The 23,741-nt window shown below is 38.8% G+C and overlaps 1 protein-coding gene across 1 annotated transcript in view; it reads right to left on the bottom strand.

Annotated features, from left to right (window-relative positions):
- Nucleotides 1–23,741, bottom strand: part of LOC149217021 (uncharacterized) — a 219,620-nt gene that overhangs the window by 13,761 nt on the left and 182,118 nt on the right. Inside the window, exon 7 of the mRNA XM_089390112.1 lies at nucleotides 23,270–23,560. Within this exon, the coding sequence (XP_089246238.1) occupies nucleotides 23,270–23,560 (291 nt within the window). The remainder of the gene's footprint in view (nucleotides 1–23,269; nucleotides 23,561–23,741) is intronic.

Here is a 23,741-nt window from a genome sequence, read left to right on the forward strand (position 1 = left end):
ATGCATCGATCAAAAAGTGAAACCTTGGAGAAGGTGACTTAGGTAGTCCATACGTACCTCAAAATCTCCCATAGGTAGCTCGCATATGTGATTCGGGATCTACCACAGGTACCTTGCATCATCATAGAGAGAAGGTGCCATAAAGGACTCGTATTAACCAGTAAAATATGTCTCAGATTTGTACGCCACATACTCGAACTAATCTACCATTGAAGATCATTGAATTGGTTGCCAAATGGTGAATGATAGGTGCCAATATATAGTTGTTCGTTCATGTGAAGGGACATGTCCTTTAGACAGAGTGACTTGTTTTTCTAGAGGGTCGACTTGGCAACTTGGAGGGACAAATGACACTTACAAAAATCAAATTTTCTTCTTTTCACAAGGGTCACAAAGAACATGCCCTTTTACATTTTCTTTTGACCAAAACAAAGCATGAAGAACATGCCTGACAATAAAAACAATAATTAATTTTTTCTTCTTTTTGTTTTTATATGAACTATATATTGATACAAATACATTGACAATTATGAAGACCAAACCTAGTTACAGATTCAACACTCCCTCTTAACTAGGGGAGGTATTCATGACTTATCGAGATATTCTCATTTTGAGACATTTTATAAGAAAGGATCTAGATTGATAAGCATCAATGATAATAACATCATCATAACTAGCATTGTCAAATTACCAAGGCCTTGACAAGTACACTCTATCTCTCCAATAGATCAAAGCACAATGATGGGAGGCATTCAATTGGACACCATCGCCTCTTAAGGCACATATCCCACCTAGGTTCACCAAGGTATGTCGTCATAGGACCATTTCCTAGTCCCAAGCAAAAGTTCGTCAACCAGACCTTCTTTACCAGGTCCATGAACTTGACTCTTACGGTTGTTAATCGTGGTCACAATAGATGACTCAAGAATGTTCGTCCAAGATGCTTACCCAATCCACCATTCTCCCTATCCGTGTTCATGCACTAGACTTACGACGGTTAGTCCTGGCCATAGTACATGACACATGGAGAAAACGGTATCCATTCTCACTCCCTCTCAATCCTAGGAGGAGATAACCTACAAACCCAAGCTTGTGTCGGATGTACTCATACTTCCCCTACATCAGCTACCTATTCATCTATGGAGATCTTGTTTGTAGCTTCTCAGCTCCTATCCACACCATACTCTCAAATCATAAAGCGCTTCGACATTTCATGAAAAATGAGGTTCTCTGACAATCTTTATAGAGCATCAAGATCGAATCCAGCAAGTCGTCAAATAGTCCATCAAACATTTTATGGAGCCAAAGTGTTTCACAACTAATTGTAACAAACGCCACATCTTCTTCTAAGACTTAGTTTGCACTAATAATTTACCTCCAAGCATAAGCTTGGTTGATAGAAACCTAGGGCCACCCTTCTCATCTAGCTTGAGGGGCTTAGCAACTCTTCGGTGGTTAACACGGTGACCTTGTAGTCGTCCAAGTGTTAAAATTGGCAACTAGGGCCAAACTCCATGTGGGTCATCTTATTTATGGCAACTGATATTTTTCTTGGATCCCTCTCATCGAGAGATGTAGGATTGATCTAAAGATCATCCGATTCCGATAAGTATTCATGGAGTTATGAATTTATTTGTGTCAATAAACAATTCGTCAAGGTCAGCCAGCAACCAAATAAACCCCACATGTGCTCAACTTTTAGTATAAAAGGAGATGACTTGAGAGTCATTTCACACACACTTCACTCTTGATTTCTCTCCACTTGTTTTGGGTTTTAGTGGAAGAGGAATCTAAGAGAGGAAGCCCTAAAATGCAGAAAGTAAAGGAGCCCTAGTATGAAGCCCTAGACGCAATCTCTACAAGCCCTAACACAGTCTTGAGGAGGATGCCCTAACACAGTCCTAAGAAGGAGGATCTACGCAGCTAGAGAGGAGGTCTTAACAGCCTTAGGCTATGGTAGCTCTACGCATCCATTTGTGGAGGAAGAGAGCTTGTTGAAGGAGGATAATTCCCTGTGGTAGCTGTAGCAAGAAGAGGCTGGGACAGCGTGTAAAAGGAGGATTGTTTTGGGTCTATTTCAGGGGTCTAAAGTGTTGGAGAAGGGGCCGAGTTCCCTTGCTGGAAGAGCCACAACCATAGGACAGTTTTGAGGGCACTTTGGAGGGGTGCAGATCCATGGAAAGGCAGTCACAACCCTACACAGTCTTGTTGTAGGGTGCTGCAGTAAATTACAGGCAGGTCGAAGGGTAGACAAGGGCTAGGGTAGCCCAGAATTGAAGCAGCCACCCTCGGCCCCTCAAAGAAGGACAACCACATCTCTTGGGAGTGTTTTTGGGCACAAAAAGAAGGCTGGTTAAGGACTGTTGTGTGCCCTAACCAGGCCTAGTTTGTTGCAACCAAACAGACCTCAGAACAGTGAGTTGTAGCATGCATCTTAGGTGCTTGGTGTGTGTGCAGCTAAGGTCTGTGGCAGGCCACAGGCCTAGTCACTCCTAAACAGGTCAGCATGGAAGTGTTAGGGGCTGCCATATGCCCAGAACAGCAACATGAGGAGGCAGCCATGTTCAAGGAATGTTTTGGGCATGATTGTTGGGTTGTTGTAGGTCAATGGGACAACAAGCAATCATAGGAGCAACCATGACTAACAATGGGACAGCAAGCAATCATATGTGTTAAACATTGGAACGGCATGTGTGACAACATGGTACAACAATGCTACAATGGGACAGCAGCAAGCACAGTGTTGCAAACACATTGAGACAGCAACATGGTACAACAATGCTACAATGGGATAATAGCAAGCACAGTGTTGCAAACACAATGGGATAGCTTGGTGCAATAAGCACATTGGGACAGCAGTATGGTAAGCAAGGTGTAGCAAGCACGTGGTGGCAAGCATGGTGTAGCAAGCACATGGTGGCAAGCATGGTGCAACAAGCACATTGGGACAGCAAGGTACAATCATGATTAGTAAAGCATGATGAGATGCAGCATAGTAATGATGGGTGCATCATGGTGTAGCACAGTGAGGTGCAGCATGATGATGAGGAGCAGCACAATAATAGGTGTCACATGGTGATGGAGTCACCTGGGAGAATTAGTTGAAGAAGCATGTCTTCAATTGAGTTCAGCTACCTCATGAATCATCTACTTAGAGATAATCTATGCTCTTATTTAGATAAGTCAAAGTGTTGACTTCTGTTGTATATGTACTATCTCTCTCTCTCTCTCTGCTGAACTATTGAAGAGCATATAAGAAGAATTGATCAAGGGTTTCCCCACATTGGGGTTTGTCCCTGGCTAGCGCCACATCTTGTGTCCTCTTGTCTTGGTTTGTCTTCTGCTATTTATGTTTATGTTCTATCTACAATTTGCTTTAATGTTGATGTGATTGCTAATCTGGAAATGATATTAAGCTAACTGTGAAAATTGAAATAAATTGCTCTAAGCATAGAACATACCTAAAATTAACACAAAGCCACAATCTCTGCAGCGCTAGAGGCATCGAGTGATAGGAGCCTAACAAAAGGTATCATTAATCAAGCCTTTGCTTACTTCCTATTGGCCTCCTTCCCACAACCTACCTTGGAGCCTGGCGTCAAAATAGTTAAGGGAAGGTCAAACTTAGATTAGGCATATAATTTAAAATTAACCAAGATCCTTGCATCACACATAGATCCTAGGATTTGCATAGCATATAGGTTACTTGATCATCCAAGCAGCAGTTGTCCATCTGGTTACTTGGCTTTAATTTGTAACGAACAATAATTTTTTACTCCATAAGGCACTGGTCTCAATTATAAATCTAATCGAATCCTTAATCTTGCTAAAGTTTGCCAAGCAGTTAGGCCACTCAACTGTCTCCCAGACAATTTGGTTCCCAACTTGTTTTCCTTCACCTCATCTCCATAGGGACTAACCCCCCATAACCTGTTGTTGGGAGACAGCTAATACAGAGTAGGCAGGGATCAGAGTGACAACCTCCACCCTGAGCATTTGTCGTGGTGCTTGTACAATCTGAGCGACAACAAGTCCCTTAACAGGTATGACCTTTATTACACATCACTACATTGTATATTAGGAATCCCAATACACGATCCCAGATCTAGCTTAGCTCCAAATCTATCAAGCATTGACAGGCATCAAATCCTCGAGGTGCAAACATTGTCTCAACTTTTTCCATCTCAAAAAGGTTTTCAACTGAAGGGATTTGATCCCTCTCAGTGCTTTATGGATCTGGAGTTAAGATGAATCCACATTAGTTTTATTTTTTAATATATGCCCAACATTAGCCACATTACATCACAACATCTATGTGATATTAGGATGTAGAGCACCTCTCAATGCAATTATTAAGTATTACCTGTTCTAACACCCCCCCTAGCCAACATGTACAATCTTTTGTTTCTCCCCGAATACGAAACACTTAATTAAAAAATGGCAAAACAAAAGTTGAAAGGCATCCATGCTCAATATTTAAAAGTGCAAATTTGCTCTAATTCTAAAACTTTTGTTTATGTTCAACATGCTCTCTTTGTAAAAATTCAATTGATTACCTGAGATATTTCCTACTCTCATACTATCATCACCCTCTCATTGTTATAAACATAAAATACAATTGAGCTCCACTAGCCAATTAATTGACTAAGCATCCTTACCAAGTTCCCTTTTTTGGCTTTACATTGCAAAGCTATGGATATAAACAAGTATTGTAAAATTCATATGATCCCTTTTCATTAAATCATCAATATCAAAATTATCCATTTGCAAACACTAAGGGGTTAAACCTATGTTGCACGAAACTTCTAGGAACCCAGTGTTTCGAGTCATACCCGTACCTGAAACTCGGCTAAAACTTGGCCGAAACTCGACCATCATCTAATCATCTATGAGAGTTAATATAGACTTGGTTTTCCTTCTAAATTTTCATCTATGGGTCTTATTCCCTTTTTTCTTGCAAGATAATGTGTCAAGGATAATTTTAGGGGCGAATGTTCGCCCTTTGGCGAAATTAAGGGGTTTTAAATTTTTAGTGGGCGAATATTTTGTATCATAGTACATTTTTACAAATCACCTCAAATAGCCCACCTTATTTTAAGGGAGAGGGTAAAAAAAGTAAATTTAGCCCTTGAAATTAGGACTTACAACCTTCCATTCGCCCATTTTCAAGAATAGGTTTTAATTAATAAAAATATAAATAAATGAGAGGTATGGTAAATAAATAAAACATTTTTTATATTTACTCCATAAGTCACCTTATATACATGTAAGGGTGTAAACAAATAAAAATATAAGTAAAGTGGAGGTATGGTAAATAAATAAAACGTCTTTTTATACTTACTCAAAAGGTATGGTAAATAAATAAAAATATAAATAAACTAGACGTATCGTAAATAAATAAAACCTCTTTTTATATTTAGTCCATAACCCTTGTTCTATTTATGAAGGCTCAAGAAAGAGATTTTATTTAAGTGAATCCCATGGGCCAAATACCATATTTGTAAAAGAGGTATGGTAAATTAATAAAAATATAAATAAACAAGAGATATGGTAAAAAATAATTTTTTCTTTTATATTTATTCCATAAGTCACCTTATATTTACGAACACTCAAAAAATGGGTTATATTTAGGTGAAACCTATGGCCAAAATACTATGGGACAAATACCATGGACTAGATTGTTATTAATACCATGCAAAAAACCATTATTAACCCTAATATTAGAATTAATAAAAATAAAAATGGCACATGGTATTGACCCATGGTATTCACCAAAATGGCACATGGTATTGACCCATGGTATTCACCTGGAATGTAGCCTATTTAAATGGGGGAATTAAACCAGCATGTAGCCTATGCTAAGATTCACTAGGACTTTACAAAGTTTTATTATTTAGTGAAAGACTCGCCAAGATCTTACAAGATTTTATAATTGAGTAAAATATTCGCCATGCGTGGTGAGAGATTCGCCAAAAAATTATATATACATATTATATTATTGATAAAATCGCCTTCCATTTTTCCTATATACCATGGAGTTTCACCCATTTATTATATTTATAAATTTAGGGGGGGTTCTTAAAATTTTCCCTGTAATGTGTTATTCACTTATTTATATAAATAAAAATAAAAATTTTAAAAAAAATTTAAAAAAAAAAAAAAAATTATATATCTATACATATATAACGTTTTGGTCGATGTTTCGACCAACATTTCCATTTTTTGGAGGTGAAATTTCTAAACGTACCCGTTTCGGAAACTCCAAAACGATACAACACTTCATGCAACTTAGGGTTAAACCAATAATTTATTCCATACCACATTTGAGGCCAAAGTATCAAATGCCTTTCTATTCATATTTTTTAAAATAATAACAAAATAATCTTCAAGAATTATATATCTCTATGTATTTATAGCTTTGTACATCTAAGCTTTTTGCCCTTTAAAATATTGTATCAAAAATTCTTATATAATACCAATAAAACTTCTAAAAAAAAATCTTTCTATATTTTCAAGGTTATGTGCACAATAACTCTCATAGTTGCAACAAACAACTAATACAACCAACATTTCTTATAATGTTTGAGGCTTATACATGTACCAAAAACAATATATTCTATCAAGTAATTTGTTCCCATAAAATATTCAAAACAAAAAAAAAAGATCCCTCTACTCTATATTTTTAGCCTTAGTCTATAGTCTTGTCTATTGACACATTGCTATTCACACTAGGGATTTGGTGATAGTATGGTTGAGGACGCTTCATGTTGTTAATCATTGTGGTTTCTTCTCCAATGAAAAATGGTTTGTGTGGTCTAGGAAATCTTTAATGGTAATGTGGACACCTCTTCCATATTGGTTCCTTTTCTAATGACAAATGCAGAGAAAGTAGTGGGGTAAGGGCATGTCTATAAACAAATTTGCTAGGGTGTGCACAAGTGAGGAGACTAGTGTACATTCAAGTTGATGTAGTCCCAAAACAAATTTTGGTTGGGTTCTCTAAAAACCATGCACAAGAGTACATAGTGGCGAGTTGGCTTTGGTCTCTTATGTTCAAAACCTCTCATGCTCACATGCACATGACTATCTCTAGTTCTTTGGCATTGGCTTTTGTAATGTCCCCTTCCTAATCGGTGGAGTTGGTGGACCTCTAGCCTTTTAGTTGGTTCCTATAGGCTATTAGGTTAGGGCCTTAGGGTTAGCGAACTTGGAGGCAATTTTATCTGGCAGTTTCGCAATGTTTAATGGTCAGTTGAGATCTCATTGGGATTATGAGCAGGATGCCTTTTTCTGGAATGATTTTGGGATAGTTTTTCAATACTTACTATTTTTAGTAAGTCAGTTTCAAGCACTTGCTAGGTCAGCTGGCAAGGTGACTATTTTTTAGTATTGTCGGTGGGTTCAGTTTTGATGACTATCTTGGCATTTCCTATAGTCTGAAGGGACTGTAAGGGCCAGTTATAAAGTGAAAGATGTTTTATTTAAAGAAAAAAGGAAAAGCAAAGAACAGAAAAAACGATGATGGCTTGGAGATTAGAAGTGATTATATTTAATTCCACATGGCTTGATAAAGAGGGTTGAATTCCTTGGGAGAGTTATAAAAGCAAATTAGTAGAGTTCATTTCATAGGTTGGTTTTGATATTTGACATTGCCATTTTCTAAAGGAGATTACTCCTTCTAGGTGTGTGAGGACAAAACACCTTGCAGGTTGCATTCTCCACATTATTGAGAGATATAATTTGGGGAATATCTTGGTGATTCCATACGAAGATCATAGTTGGGCTTCATTGTTGGCTTGATATCTATAGTCTATAGCAGATTTGAGAATATTTGTGGCAGCAAAAAGATTTTAGAGCTCGCTACAGTATTGCTGCTACAGTAACATTGCTACAATGATTTTGCAGATTTCAATTCAAAATCAAACTTGTGCATTTCCATATTTAATGGGTATGCTTGAATATTGTTTCTAAAGCATTTTGTTTATCTGGGTATTGTTCATTTTTATTGTATATTGTAATCCCAACTCAAAAATAAATCTGAGTTATATCAGTTTGAGGGTTTTCCTAAATATTCTTTCTTAGTTATTTCATTGCTGACAGTTAAATTTTAAGAAATAAATAATAATAATCATAATAATAATAAAATTGTTATCTTGGTATTGTTCATTTTAATAATACATTGTAATCCCAAGTCTAAAAATCTAAGTTACCAGGAAACAGAAATGGACATGGATCCGGATACGGATCCACCAGATTTTTGAAAAGCCAGGATCTGGATACTGTGGGGAAACACCATGTACAAAAAATACAATAATATAATTTTTAATTCTAAAAAAAAGTATTGAAAGTTAAAAATTAAAACCATTCATGAATCAAAACATTAGAACTGATATCATTAGATAACTTACAAATCTGAACAATGAAATCATGATGCATCATGTTTTATACAAAAAAGATAATTGTAAATACAAAATTGAGTACATCATCAATGATCACTCTATTCATATGATGATGTAGAGTAGGTCTTACTACATGTCGAAAAATGGGTCTACATGCTCATCATTTGATTATTTCTACTCTACATCATTACCAACCTGTCATCTTCCTTGAAATCAACCTCAAAATCTAAAAATTCCCATCTAGTTACAATGGTAAACGTATATTATACACTATTTGACAACATGATATAGTCTTATGTATCATATTGCTATAAGAGGACTCTTCATTCAGAGTTGGATGGGATTGATCTAATTAAATAATTATTGATACAACCATCCTTTGTACACTATATATGATTATCTACGTATCTTCTCAAAGCTTTCATGTTAGCACTAGCAAAAATTGAAAATTAAAATTTTGATCCTTTCCTACTAGCATTATCATGTGCTATGCAGCCTATAGGTAATGAATACAGATTACTAATAAGTAATCTAACTAAAAGTCTAAATGGAGTATTTACTTTTTATGGTTTCAAACAGGTGGAAAATATCCTTAAAATAATAAAAATAAACCAAAAAATATAATGTTATTTGCTTGGGATCTGGCGTGCAAGGGCTAGTTGGCACCAGATCTGTTTTGGTGGCATGGGATATGTTGAATTTCCACGATCTTGGGATCTAGGATAGAATATTAAAATCTCTGACGCTACCAAACCAAAAATCTCAACAAAGCTACTTTGCACAATGGAATATAAACAGCAGTAAATCACACACGCACAATTATCGCCAGCTTTTTACAAAATTTTCAAACCAACTTTGTTATATTAAACCAACTGAGTAATACCACAGTCTAGGACTCTCCCATACAAGGGATAATGGCCCTCAATTATCCACAAGTACAAGAATACAAGATACAATTACAATCTCGCTACTGTAGTGCACAATCACAGCATCTATGTCGTATCTCGTCCTACCGGTCCTTCATTTCCGTTTTGCTATCTAGCTGCCCCTTAGTCCATCAAGAGACAACACATAGAGTCTCTAGGAGGGTTGCCACCTATCACTATTGCATGTCACTTCTACTTCAATGAACACGGGTTGATCCAATCCGCTCTTCTAGGCTGGCCAACACCTGAGCTCCAATCTGCCTTCTAGTAGCTTCTTTCATTCATCAAAGAGCTACACGTAGGCTCAACTAGTGTTTTAAGTTTCGGCCGGCTTGGAAACGACTCGACCGAGTTGGTCCAAGTCAAGGCTTCACCGGGTCGACTCGGCTTGTGAACTGGTTCGACCAGCCGGATTATTACCGAGTCGGTCGAATTGTCTAACAAGTCGACCGACTCAGTAATAACCCGGCCGGCTCGACCGAGTCTAAGCCTACTCGGTTGGGTTGGATACAGCGGCCCGTGAACCAAAAAAACAGCGTTTTTTTTCACTTTTTCCTTTGGGGCAATCCAAACAGGGTTCTAATTTGCCTATAGTGTATTTGGGGTCCATTCCCCTCTCCTAAACCCTATAAAACCCACCCAACCCCTCTCATTTCCTCACATCCATCTCATGCATTTGAGTGAGAATTTGAGTGAGAGTTTGTAAGGAGTTGTGGAGTTTGTTTTTATTAGAATATATCTCTATATCTCTATTTAGTAATGCTCAGTCTTTTAGATGTTTCTATTCTTATTCTTTTAGCAGTTTCTTAGATGAAACTGTTTGTTCGATATTCTACATAGAAACCTGATGTTTCTATTCTTGTAAATATCTTTGTATTATCATTGAGCTGTTTGCTCCATGTGAATTAATTCATTGAACATTCTTTTATGGTATCGGAGCAAGGTTAAGAGATTTTTTCTTGAAACAGTAATACTATCTGCATCGTAATCTCTTGAGTCCTTTCTAAGGTCGAGCCCTCTGTAAGCCAGGCAGCCTTCACTGAGTCTTAGCCTCGGCTTTGCTCGCTGTGATAAAAGCTTACAGTCGTCCATCTCGATACAGAAATGGATTCTTCTCTTGCATGATCATTTTATTAAAGAAATAACTTTGTGGCGGTGACTGTTTTCGTGGAAGTTTTTGCTGGTCAGTTCTGCTTGGAATAACGGATCCGGCTATCTCCTTCTTCACCTGGCGGCTACTCGACCACACCGTGGAATTTCTCAGCATTTGTGATCCAGGTGTTCTACTTTCAAAACTCATTTGTTTGTTTGAAAATTGGAGTTGTGTTTTTGAAAATTGATCTGCGAGCATCGGTCAAATTTTTTTTGCTGATTAAACGCTGTCAAAACCCGTGGTTCTATAATACGCCAAATTTGTATACACGCATTTGTATACACGCTCTCTGTCATAGCTCTGTTATATAACCCGTATATATAACCCGTATATACTCTCTCTGTCTGTTATATAGCTCTGTTATAGCTCTGTTGTATACACGCTCTGTCTGTTATATAACTCGTGGTTCTATATACGCCCGTAACCCGTGGTTCTATATACGTAACCCGTGGTTTATATACGCAAGTGGATTATAATATACGCCCGTATGTAATCACCCGTGGTCATTATATTTCAAATCCCGTGGATAGATATTTGAAACCCGTGGTCAATACATATTTCTGTTGAAACGCGTGAATATATTCTGCCGACCCGTGGTTCCGTTGCCGTATGCTGTAGAACCGTGGATACTTGAAAACCGTGGTTCATTTCTGAGGCGTATATACCTGAGACAAGAGACGTATATACTGAGACGTGACACCGTGACACGTATTTCAAACTAATATATACCTGAGACGTGACGTGAAGCTCACGTGGGCCAATACATCCGTGGTGTAGATCGTATTTGTTTCAGATCTGCGTATTTGTTTTGTGAGCCAAATATATCCGTGGTATTTACCAGCAGTGTAAGCTTGAAACTGAAGACTGGCACGCTGCACGCCCGGTGCATCATTAGATTTTGTTAAATGCAACAATGTCACAACTCTGAATGTATTCATTTGCTGGTTCAACAGTTAGCTGCTCCTCAATAAGATCATCAACAGACACGAGGTCATCTTCAATAGTCATCATTATCTGAAGCTTCTTAATGCCATATGTGGGTCCGTATTTCAAAAATTTGTATTTGCTGTATGTATGGTTCTGATTGCCAGCAGTGGGTTACCAATCAGTGGAAATTTTTTTTTGTGATCCTGACAGTCTTCATTACATCTGACATTGCATAAGTATACTCTTATGGTAGACCGGCATTTTCTTGTGGCAAACTGTATTCTCAGAACTGTATTGGCAGTCCTACTATTGTTTTAGACAGCTGAAAGTCCGTTCTTTAAATTTTCACCAGCATAAGCAGTCAGCTACATTGTTCTTGTGTGTCATACTTTTGTATTCTCTTTGTGAAAATGGCCACACTTACCAATCTGATGTTAGAAGGAAATCAACGGTTTAATGGCAGCAACTATAACATTTGGAAACAAAGACTGCTGACCATTTTTGAGTACAGGCGTCTTGATCAACTCATTTTGGGCAAAGAGCTTCGTCCAGGTACAGCCGGGACCGATCAAGATAAATTTGATGATCGAAATCGAGAGGCTGTTATGCTTCTCAAGCTCTCTGTAGCTGATGATCAGTTACCACAGATCCCTTCTGGCAAGACAGCTGCTGAAATCTGGGAACAGTTGAAAGAATTGCATGAGACATCTGATAAAAGCAGAGCTTTTTTTCTCAAAAATCAGTTGTTCTCCATCATGATGGATGAACATATGTCTTTACAGGAACATCTCAACAAAATTAAAGACATTCGAGATCAGCTCGACGCCATTGGTCGGACCATGGAGGAAGAAGATATGGTAGTCATTACCCTGAAGAGTCTACCAAAATCTTATGAACACTTCATTGAAACACTTAACATTACAAATGTTGATCTGAAGTTTTCAGATTTATGTACCAAACTTCTGCAGCAAGATAGGTGGAAACAGCAGTTTGGTAGTGGTACTTCATCAGTGCCCTTGGAGAATGCATTTGCTGCAAAATATCAGTCCTCTCAGTCTTTTCAGCAGAGAGGATCATCTCAGTCTTTTGATCCTAACAGGAAGAAAAGTGTACAGTGTAATTACTGTCACAAGTTCGGTCACATGAAGAAAGACTGCAGGCAGAGGATTGCTGCTGAACAAAGGAAACAGGGAGGGTCACATCAGACAGCGAATGTTGCAGAACATTCCGAGCAGACAGATTCTGCCTTTTACGCCTTTATGGCTAAAAGGTCTTCAGAACATGTACCTTCCTCTGCATGGTACATTGATTCTGGTGCATCACGCCACTTCTCTCACAGGCGTGACTGGTTTATTGACTTTTCACTTTTCAGTGATTCAGTTGTATTTGGTGGAGGTGAAAAGTACACTGTTGCTGGCAGGGGTACAGTTCAAATTCAGTCTGGTGGACGCACGCTCATATTTCTAAATGTATACTATGTTCCTGGTATGGAGATTAATCTGCTCTCTGTCAGTCAGATTATGAGGAATTCTCCTCAGCTTGATGTTATGTTCAGTGCACACAAGTGCTCAATCATTGACAGGGAGACCAGTCTGACAGTTGCTACTGGCCTCGAGGACCATGGTCTATACAGGCTACTTGACACCGGTGACTTTCCAGAAGTGGCACTAGCAGCTCGTGTCTCTCCCATCAGTACTCTATGGCATCAGCGATATGGGCATCTCAATATGCAGTATCTCTCTCAGCTCTCTCGGGAGGGACTTGTGTCAGGATTACCTGATATTCAGACTCAGCAGTTGGGAGTATGCAGCGCCTGTCAAGCGGGAAAGCAACATCGGTCGTCATTCAAAAATGGCGAATCTTGGCGCGCATCCCAGGTACTCCAGTTACTTCATGCTGATATTTGTGGTCCTATGAATACAGCTTCTATAACTGCTTGCAAATACTTTTTACTTATTGTAGATGACTTCAGTCGAAAGATGTGGGTGTATTTTTTAAAAAATAAATCTGATGCTCTTAGTACCTTTCAGAAGTTTAAAACTTTAGTTGAAAAAGAATCTGGTTGTAATATCATGACCCTTAGGACCGACAATGGGGGGGAATTTTGTTCCTCAGCTTTTGCCAACTTCTGTGATATTCATGGCATCAAACGTCAATTCACCACACCTTACACTCCCCAGCAGAACAGTGTTGTCGAGCGTCGCAATCGCACGGTTGTTGAAATGGCTCGTTCCATGTTACAACACCGGAGTGTTCCAAACAAATTCTGGGCTGAAGCAGTATTTACTGCTGTTTACCTTCTTAACCGATCCCCTACTCAGGCTGTTAAAGGGAAGACTCCTGAAGAAGTGTGGTCTGGTCGTAAGCCTAAGATCAGTCATCTCAAAGTTTTTGGCTCAGTTGCATATGTTTGGGTTCCATCTGCTAAGCGATCTAAGTTGGATTCCAAAAGTCAGAAACTAATGATGACAGGTTACAGTGATCATCACAAGGCTTATAGGCTGATAGATATAGCCACTGGTCGACTTAGCTTCAGTCGAGATGTAGTATTTGATGAAGACAGAGGATTCTTTCAGTCTTCTTCTTCTGAGCAGCGTTCTGAGGATCCGCCTCACAGTGTTCTTCTTCCAGTCAGTCCATCCGATGGGAGGGATGATGTAGAATCCAGATTTGATACTACTCTATCTGAGCTTCCTCCAGAAGCTAATCCCCCTCTTGCTATCCCTATTGATCTTGAGCCTGCCTCTCTTCCTCCTGATATTGGTCCCTCTAATCCTGATATTGGTTCTTCTTCTCTTCGGCCAAAATGGTGGGCTAAGACCATAGGTGATCTCCGGGATAATGAGCTCCTTGAAGGTAGAACTTCTAGGCATAAGAACAGACAACAGTCTACAGTCAATTTTGCTCTTATGGCTAACCTTCACAGTACTTTTGAGCCTCAAACATACTCAGAAGCTAAGGGTATATCTGAGTGGGAAAAGGCTATGCAAGCAGAATTTCAGAGTCTTCAGAAAAATCACACATGGACTCTTTCTGATCTTCCTGCAGACAAAAAACCCATAGGCTGCAAATGGGTGTATAAAGTCAAATACAAAGCTGATGGAACCTTAGACAAGTATAAAGCTCGGCTTGTGGCTCGAGGATTTTCACAGCAGGAAGGCATAGACTATGAGGAGACTTTTGCTCCTACAGCCAAGATGAGTACTATCAGGCTTGTGCTTGCCCTAGCAGCTCAGTTCAAATGGAAAGTTCATCAGATGGATGTAAAAAGTGCTTTCCTAAATGGTGATCTCCAAGAAGAAGTCTACATGACGCAGCCTCCAGGATTCAAGGTTGCTGGTCAAGAACAGAAAGTGTGTCGGTTAGTTAAAGCCATCTATGGATTGAAACAAGCTCCTCGGGCTTGGTACATAAAAATTGATCAGTATCTGACAAATCAAGGTTTTCAGAGGAGTCCATCTGATGCAAACCTGTATATCAAGCATACTGATGATGATATCTTGTTTGTAGTTGTCTATGTGGATGATCTTATCATTACTGGCAGCTCTGCACATTTGATCCATGGGATCAAACAAGATCTATGCAGAACTTTTGAGATGACAGACTTGGGACTTCTTCATTACTGTCTGGGGGTTGAAGTATGGCAGACTGAAAATCAGATCTTTCTTTCTCAGTCCAAGTATGCCAAAAATCTTGTGGAAAGGTTCAGAATGCAGGATTGCAAACCGGCCACGACTCCTATGGAACCAGGGCTCAAACTTTCAGCACAGTCATCCTCTCCTCTTGTGGATGAAACTTTATTCAGGCAATTAGTGGGCAGTCTCATCTATCTTACTGCTACCAGACCTGACATCAGTTTTGCAGTAAGCTACATTTCTCGCTTTATGTCAGCTCCTAAAGCTGATCATTGGATAGCAGCAAAGCGGGTGCTACGATATGTGCGTGGTACTTCTGATTATGGCCTCTTATATACTCACAGCTCCACTTCTACTCTCAGTGGCTACACTGACTCTGACTGGGCCGGTTCGGTTGATGACCGTAAATCTACAGCTGGGTATGTGTTTAGTCTAGGATCTGGAGCTGTTACTTGGACTAGTAAGAAGCAACAGGTTGTGGCTCTCTCCTCAACAGAAGCAGAGTATCGGGGAGCAGTTAAGGCAGCCTGTGAGGCAGTTTGGCTTCGTCGTATGCTTGCAGATATGCATGTTTTTCAGACAGGGCCTACTTCTTTGTTTTGTGATAATCAGGGAGTGCTCAAACTTGCCAAGAATCCTGTCTTTCATGAACGAACAAAGCATGTGGAAACTCACTGCCACTACATTCGACAGTTGGTTGAAGACGGCTCAGTTCAGTTGCACTATGTTCCCACCACAGAGCAGCCCGCCGATATCTTTACCAAGCCTCTTGGTCCTGATAAATTTGTAAAATTTCGCGGGTCTATTGGTGTTGTAAATAGATTGAGCATTAAGGGAGGGTATTAGAATATATCTCTATATCTCTATTTAGTAATGCTCAGTCTTTTAGATGTTTCTATTCTTATTCTTTTAGCAGTTTCTTAGATGAAACTGTTTGTTCGATATTCTACATAGAAACCTGATGTTTCTATTCTTGTAAATATCTTTGTATTATCATTGAGCTGTTTGCTCCATGTGAATTAATTCATTGAACATTCTTTTAGTTTTTGGAGCAGCAGTGGGGAGTCTTGGGCAAGCATTGTAGCAGGAGTGGGGAGCTTCTTGGGCAACCATTTGGAGCAACATTGAGGAGTTGGTTTCTTGGAGCAACCTTGAGAAGGCAGTTTGTGCCTGAAGGTATTTTTTTTCGCTTGTAAAACTCTGTTTTTGCTCGCTAATTTTTATGTGCAAATCTGGAAATTGAAAAGAATGTTTTCTGTGAAAGAAATGAACATTAAAGCAATGCCATTTTTTTGTTTTCATTTTCAAATTTTTTGCTTTCATTTCCAAGTCAAAAAATGGCACCTAGAGTGAGAGATGTTGCTTGGGCACATGTTGAAATGGTTGATAGTCAAATGCATTGCAAATTTTGCCATAGAAAAATTAAGGAAGGTCCTTGGGGCATTAATAGGCTGAAACAACACTTGGCACGGATTAGAGGCCAAATTACCCCATGTGAATCAGACGAAATTGGGGAGATTAGGAAAGAATTGTTAGCCAACTTTGAGAAGTTTAAAGAGGAAAAGGCTAGGCAAAAAGAGTTAGAGGTTGAAATTGGGAGGAAGAGGAATATAAAAAAAAAATGTTGGCTACCAACCCCCATTTTGATTTTGAGGGTTCTTCCTCTATCCCTTCTACTGATGCATCCAACCCCTTCTGATATGTTCCTCCCTCTTTGGAGTCTATTCAAAAAAAGGGTAAGGGTAAAATGAAAAAGAAGGGTGATATGAATATCAAAAGTTATTTCACTATCACACCCTCCTCTCCATTGCAAGTGGTTCTCAAGCTAGTAGAACTTTGCAGCCCATTTTAGATGACCATTGGAAGAAAGAATTGAGGGAGAATGCTTGTGATTACATATGTAGATGGTGGTATGATGTTGATATCCCCTTCAATGCTTCCCATTCACCATATTATGAGCCTATGTTTGATGCCATACATGTTGTTGGAAAAGGCTTCAAAGGCCCTACTATGCATGAGATAAGTGGGTATCATTTGCCGAAGGAAATTGCCTCCATTAATGAGTATTTGAAAGATTTCAAAAACTCATGGGCAAGAACAAGATGTACCATCATGTCAGATGGATGGACTCATCAAAGAAACTGTACCATCATAAACTTTCTTATCTTCTACCCACAGGGAACCATGTTTCTAAAATCAGTTGATGCATCTGATAAGGTAAAAGATGGACAATTGTTGTTTCAGCTATTGGATGAGGTTGTTGAGGAGGTGGGGGTGGCTAATGTGGTTTAAGTCATCACAGATAATGCTTCTAATTATGTTCTTGTTGGTAAACTGTTAGAGGAAAAACACAAAACCATCTTTTGGACCCCATGTGTTGCACGTTGCATAGACCTCATGCTTGAGGATATTGGCAAATTAGATTGGGTCAAAAACACTGCAGATCATGCCAAAAGAATAACAAAATTTATATACAATCATTCATGGATTTTGATCGTGATGAGGAAACACGCAGGGGGTAGGGATATTATTAGGCCTACCATTACTATATTTTCTACTCATTTTTTGACATTGCAATCTATGCTTTCACAACATAGAAACTTGCAAAAGATTTTTTCCAACGAAGAATGGAATCAAAGCCAATGGTCTCACAAACAGGAAGGCAAAGAATTGAAAAGGAAAGTCACTGAAGAAATATTTTGGAGAAAGGTAGCAGAGATTGTGAAGCTTGTTGAGCCACTGGTTAAGGTGTTGCGGTTGGTGGATGGGGAAATATTGGCTATGGGCTTCATTTATGAGGCTATGGATCAAGCAAAGGAGCAAATAAAGAGGGCATACAAGGATAAAGTGGCTAAGTATGGGCCCATTTGAGCAATCATTGATGAAAGATGGAACAATCAACTCCATCGCCCTATACATGCAGCTGGGTATTTTTTGAACCCATGGTATCATTATAAAGCTAAGGATACGGGAGCTTTGAAGGGGTAGGTTAGAGATGGAGTGATTGACTGCATTGATCGCATGATCCCATTAGAGTGTGATTAACTGGAGACACGCTGACAGGTCACAACCTTCAACAATGCCTCAGGTACCTTTGGGAGGAACCTAGCGAAGATTGCAAAGGAAGCAGATGAGCTAGATAAACAAAAATTTCAATTTTCAAATTCTTAATACTTATTTCGTTAAATCATTTATAATTTGAAAGTTGGATATAATTTGTAACTTTGTTGAGCTAACTCATTACACTCCTATGTTTTTTGCAGCACAATGGTGGGAGGCTTTTGGTAGCCATAGTCCTGAATTGCAGAAGTTTGCAATTCATATTCTAAGTCAAACTTGCAGTGCTACTGGGTGTGAGCACAATTGGTCTGTCTTTGAGAGGATTCACACAAAGATGAGAAACCGTTTGGATCAAAAACAGTGAAATGATCTAGTCTATGTCCAATACAACCTTCTACTCAGACGCAACCAATTGCTGAACAAAAGCCCTAATTCAGATCCCATTGTGTTGGAAGACATTGTTCCAACATCAGATCGGGTTGTGGAGAGTCATCCAGCAGAGTATGCTTCTGATGAGGATATTAATTATGAATTACAGACAATAGCATCACTCGAACATAATGTTCAGTTGAATGCAGATCCTAATCCACTTACCAGCCTCAGCCCCAAAGCCAACAAGTCCTCCAATTGCAGGCGCTTCCTCTGCTCAGCGACGACAGAAGCGCGTATCTCGTCTATCTCAACTTGCAGCTGCTGCATAGCCTGCTAGTGCTACCACTTCTACAGTTGCAGTTGGAGATGATGATGAGGAGGAGCCATGGGGCCCCCTGTCTGACTCTGATCCAAAGGTTGATCCAGATGATCTTGGCTCCTCTAGCAGTAGCCAGTAGTATTGGTCACAGTTTATTTTTGTTACAAAGGCCATTTATAGCCTCCTTGGTTATGTGTTTTTGTTTTGATCTCTATATCATCATCATGTATGTATTGAACAGTACACTGGGTGCCATTTTGATATAATGGATATATACATGAGCCTACTTTGATCATATGTTGTCTTCTATCTATATTCTAATGTTGTGTGTTTGGAAACATGAATGAAAATCTTTAAAATTATGTTTTTTTTATAAAAAAAAATAAAAAAATATTTAATGTATTTTTTACAACGACTGAGTCATTGCAATCGAGTCAGCCAAGTTGATACCGAGTCGGAGTCGGGGTTGACCCTCGGCCGAGTCGGAGTCGGAGTTTTAAAACATTGGGCTCAACAACTTCACCCAACCTTCAGCTGTCAAGCTCTCATTATGATTGCTTGTCAAGGGCTACTTTTGGGCTATCAACACGCTGCCCTCCACCAGTCCAATGATGCCCAATACTCCACTGTGAAATCTGCTCCTAGGATGGGCTTTCATCCACCAAGATAAGCCCTCCAAATGGCTTCCACAGGCTGCTACAAATTCTGTCCGCACACTAAAACTTCACTGTAGAATTTGCCCACTGGTTAGGGAATCTAACAATCAAGTCTGTCCCTCCTCTTTGGCTTCCACAGGTTACCCAAACTGTCCACACTTGGACAGCCTATCCACCTAGCAACAACTTCAACATAAACACAACATACATACCTCCTTTGACTGGTGTAATACTGCTGCAACTTAGGCTCCTGGTTAGGGCAAGATGACAGACCTTATCAGCCCACCCAAACACTTCCAAACAACCTCAAATTACTGTGGCCTCCCTTCTTCTTCTGCCTGGACTTGACTGCTCCCTAAAACAGGGTCTCGGCCCCTCTTTAGTGCTGCCCAAACAGACCTGCGGTCTCCTGTAGGCTACAGCCACCCTGCGGCTCCTTAAATGGGAGAAGAACCAGCCCTTAGGATACTCCAAATCAGCCCAGAATTCACCTAGGAGCTGCGGCCTGCCTGCTCCTCTACTCAGACCTGCATAAGAGACAAATTCCAACCCAAAACAGTCCTATTCACCTCCACGTCCTGTCCTTAAGTCACTGCGGCTGCTTCAGAAGTTGTGTTACTATGAAATGTTGCACATGGGATGATGAAATGACCTCCAAACACCTTCTATTTATATCCACCAAATTCTTGAAGGGACACATCTTTTGGACATTTCCACTTCAAGCCTACATGACTTGAGTGCCCAAAAATTCATTGTCAACTTCAAAAATTCATATCTCATCAAGGACATCTCGGAATTCGATGATTCTCAAAGCATTGGATTCTCCTCGCTGTCCTCTATCATCTCCATCCATCACATGTCCAAAACGCTCCATGGTTTTGGCCCAAACATCGATGGGTGCAAAACCCCAACCTTGGGTTCCAAACCAACAAGTGACTATTGTGGTGCTCCAATCTCCAAACCTTGAACCCTAGGGATCGGAGTACCTCCCAAGCTACTCAAAAATCAACAGGATATGTTTCCGGGTTTGAAGAATCTGTTTATGTGGTGGGTCCTACGTGGATCTGGGTGGATCTGTATCTATTTCCATATCTGAAACGCAGATCCACAAATCCAACATCAAGACCTTGTGGATCCAATAACACAACTAAAAATAAATCTGAGTTATATTAGTTTGTGGGATTTCCTAAATACTGTTATTTTTGTTGATTTTCTATGGCACAGGCTAGAAATATTTTTTCTTCTACATAACAAGTACAACTATTTCCAATGATTAGTTAGCATTAAATTCACATAGTATTCATTCAAAAATCATTAAGCAGTTATACAGAAGTAAATATCACCATTAAACCATGAAAGAGTGGTAGATAAATAACCATGAAACCATGAGACAAGAGACACAGAGATTAGGCCCGAGACCAGGGGAAAACCCAAAAAATTCTTTCCTTATGAGAGAGAGAGTTCCAGATTCATCAATACATCAAAAATAACCATAACCAAATAATAACCAAACCAAAACTAAGAACCAAGATCAAATGTCAAGCCAAGTGCCATGCGCTCCTTCAGATTTTCGGCCCTCCTTTTTCTCCTTCTAAAATTCGCTGGATCAGAGATGTTCAAGACAAAATCGATGTGTGAAATGAGTAGGAAGGTACTCATTTATAAAGCCTTTTGAAGGGGGTCGAATGGGTGCCCTCTTAGACGCCCAGCCTACCTAAAATACGATGTGGTTGACTTGAAGATTTTGGAGGCAAAAAACAAAATTCAAATTTTGAAATATTCTTCATTATGAAAATACGGACCATGGCTAACATATTTTCCAACAATTTTTTGGGCTATTTCATTGTTGCCAGTAAAAAAAAGGGCAAGTATGTTACAGCTTCTCTCATACAATCTCGAAGTTTTTTGGCATAGGGTTCTCCTTGGACTAATTCCAAAATTTTTATTACAGTCCTTGACACAATTTATTTATTCATTCAATTTATTCCCCTATTTCATTTTCCCTTTTTCTTGTACACCTTTTTTAAAGGATTAACTAATCTATGAAGTCCAACTTTATGCATTCAAAAGAAATACCCATTGCTAATAACATCAATACACCTCACCCGTTTTTATTTTAATGCAATCTCTCCCCATCTTCATCTTTTACATGTGACTTGGATCCAAATGTTTTAAACTTTGGTATTTCTAGGCTCAAACAAATCAATATCACTCAGAAACCATGTTGGAAAAATTAATACACAATATAAGGGAGGTGTAAGATATATGTAAATTATTCAAAGGAGTCAATCGATAAAATGTGCTAGCATTCTTTAATTCATGATTCAGATAGTTGAACAACTTAATCAACCCTGACTACCAATACTAAATCTTATTATATTAACTTAATTGGTCATTTAACATTCACGACCATTATAACACGTCACTATACTATATATTAGGGCTCATAATATATTATTCAGTGCTACTTATTTTAATGGTGGCTACATTTTCAAAATGTTTCCTAGAGGTAAACAACCCCTAGGAAGTCAATTTCAATAAGAAAGACATAATCACTCAAAGGCTCACACAAGATCTATCAGTGGAAAGATTGATAATTTGATATAACAAAGTCTATATGCAATTTGTTTTCTCTCATTAGATTTTTTTTACCCCTTGACCTCCAGAGTCGAGAAAGCTTTGATCGTCTCTCTCTCTCTCTCTCTCTCTCTCTCTCAAACACAAACATTTTGAAAACATATCCTTATCTAAGACACCAAGACATGTTTTATGAGAAACAAAAATGTTTGAGAAATATTTCTGGGGCGTTTTCCTGATCATTTCTAGCACTTTGACCTATTTCTTCAATACTTTCTTGTGGCCACCAGCAAATCAAATTAATACCAAGTTGTGTGTCCAGCAGCATGGTTGTTGTAAAGATAATCCAAGTTCAAATCCTGGTGAGCATGCTTTCACCATGCAAGGTAAGAGTCAGATATGGCATTTGTGGTGTGATTAGCAACTTACAAGGGTGGTTATGTTGAACTAACGTTCTCATCTATATCCATTGTCAGTGATGTTGACCAGATATAACACCAAATGTGCCAGCTCAATAAAGGTGATCTACTCCTCACTGAATAAATGCAGGAGGTGGCGATCATATTCCTCCTGTGTGTTTGTGTGTGTCTACAGTATACTATACGTATATATGGAATAATACTGCAATTTTCGCATTTCCTATATTTTTTGAAGTGGAATTTACAAAACTCATACCTGTTTTGAAACCATTCCCCTTTGCCCATACTTTGCAAAAAAAAATTATGAGAAATTCACAATTTAGAGGTCATATTGTCTTCCTAAATAAGGTTTCTTTGTCATTTATTTTAACATGAATTAACTAATTATCAGATTCAACATATCAATCAATTCACTTACTAGCAAGTTCTACAAGAGTTTATTCCAAAAGAGGATAAAATGCTCCCCCTTCCATCAGCTAGATTATTCTCATTGGAACATGTTATCTGAATAATAATATATTATCCAGAGTATGTCAAGGTATTCTATATATTATGGATCCAACCTATTTATGATGTATACCAGAACACTAACCACTCTATCATGCCCAGCGGCCTTTAGTCAGTTCACTTACTGTCAAGTTTTACATGAGTTTATTCCATGAAAGGATAAAAATGCTCTCCCTTCCTTCAGCTAAATTATTCTCATTGGAACATATTATCTGAATTATAGTCTGTTATCCCAATGTATGTGAAGGTGTTCTATATAATATGAGTCCAACCCATTTAAAACATATAATGAGTTATGACAAAATGCCAGAAAACTAACCTCTCCTGCACACCCAGGGTCCTTGTCCTCTTTGACAGCAATGCAACCTTCTCCTGACAAAATTTGAACTCTAAAGTGCTCTGAATTCAGGACTTCCACAAGTAAAATATCACCATCTTTCGCATTGTGATCAGAAGCAAATTCAGGCCATCCAGTAGTGAACACAAGTCTCCGTCCAGACTGCAAGTATGCATACCACTCTACTCTCCATGAAAGCCCATCACAATCGTTAAATGTCACAATGCCTTGTGATCCTGAGAGATATTTTGTCATGAACATTACTGGAAATGACTGCAAAATAGAAACAGATCAATTCATTAGAGATCTGCAATAAAGAAATATGCACTTGCCAGGAGAGGAAAGAAAAAATCCCTTTGCAAAAAGAAAAACCCAAGGATTGTTTTACTACACAAAGGGATACAAGTTTTCAGAGTTCATAAAGCCAAAAATCACAAACTTGGACTGTCAAGAT

The sequence above is a fragment of the Pinus tabuliformis genome, chromosome 1_1 (assembly GCF_031772625.1).
Source record: "Pinus tabuliformis cultivar Carrire ecotype Pingquan chromosome 1_1, CPIR1, whole genome shotgun sequence".
NCBI lineage: Eukaryota > Viridiplantae > Streptophyta > Pinopsida > Pinales > Pinaceae > Pinus > Pinus tabuliformis.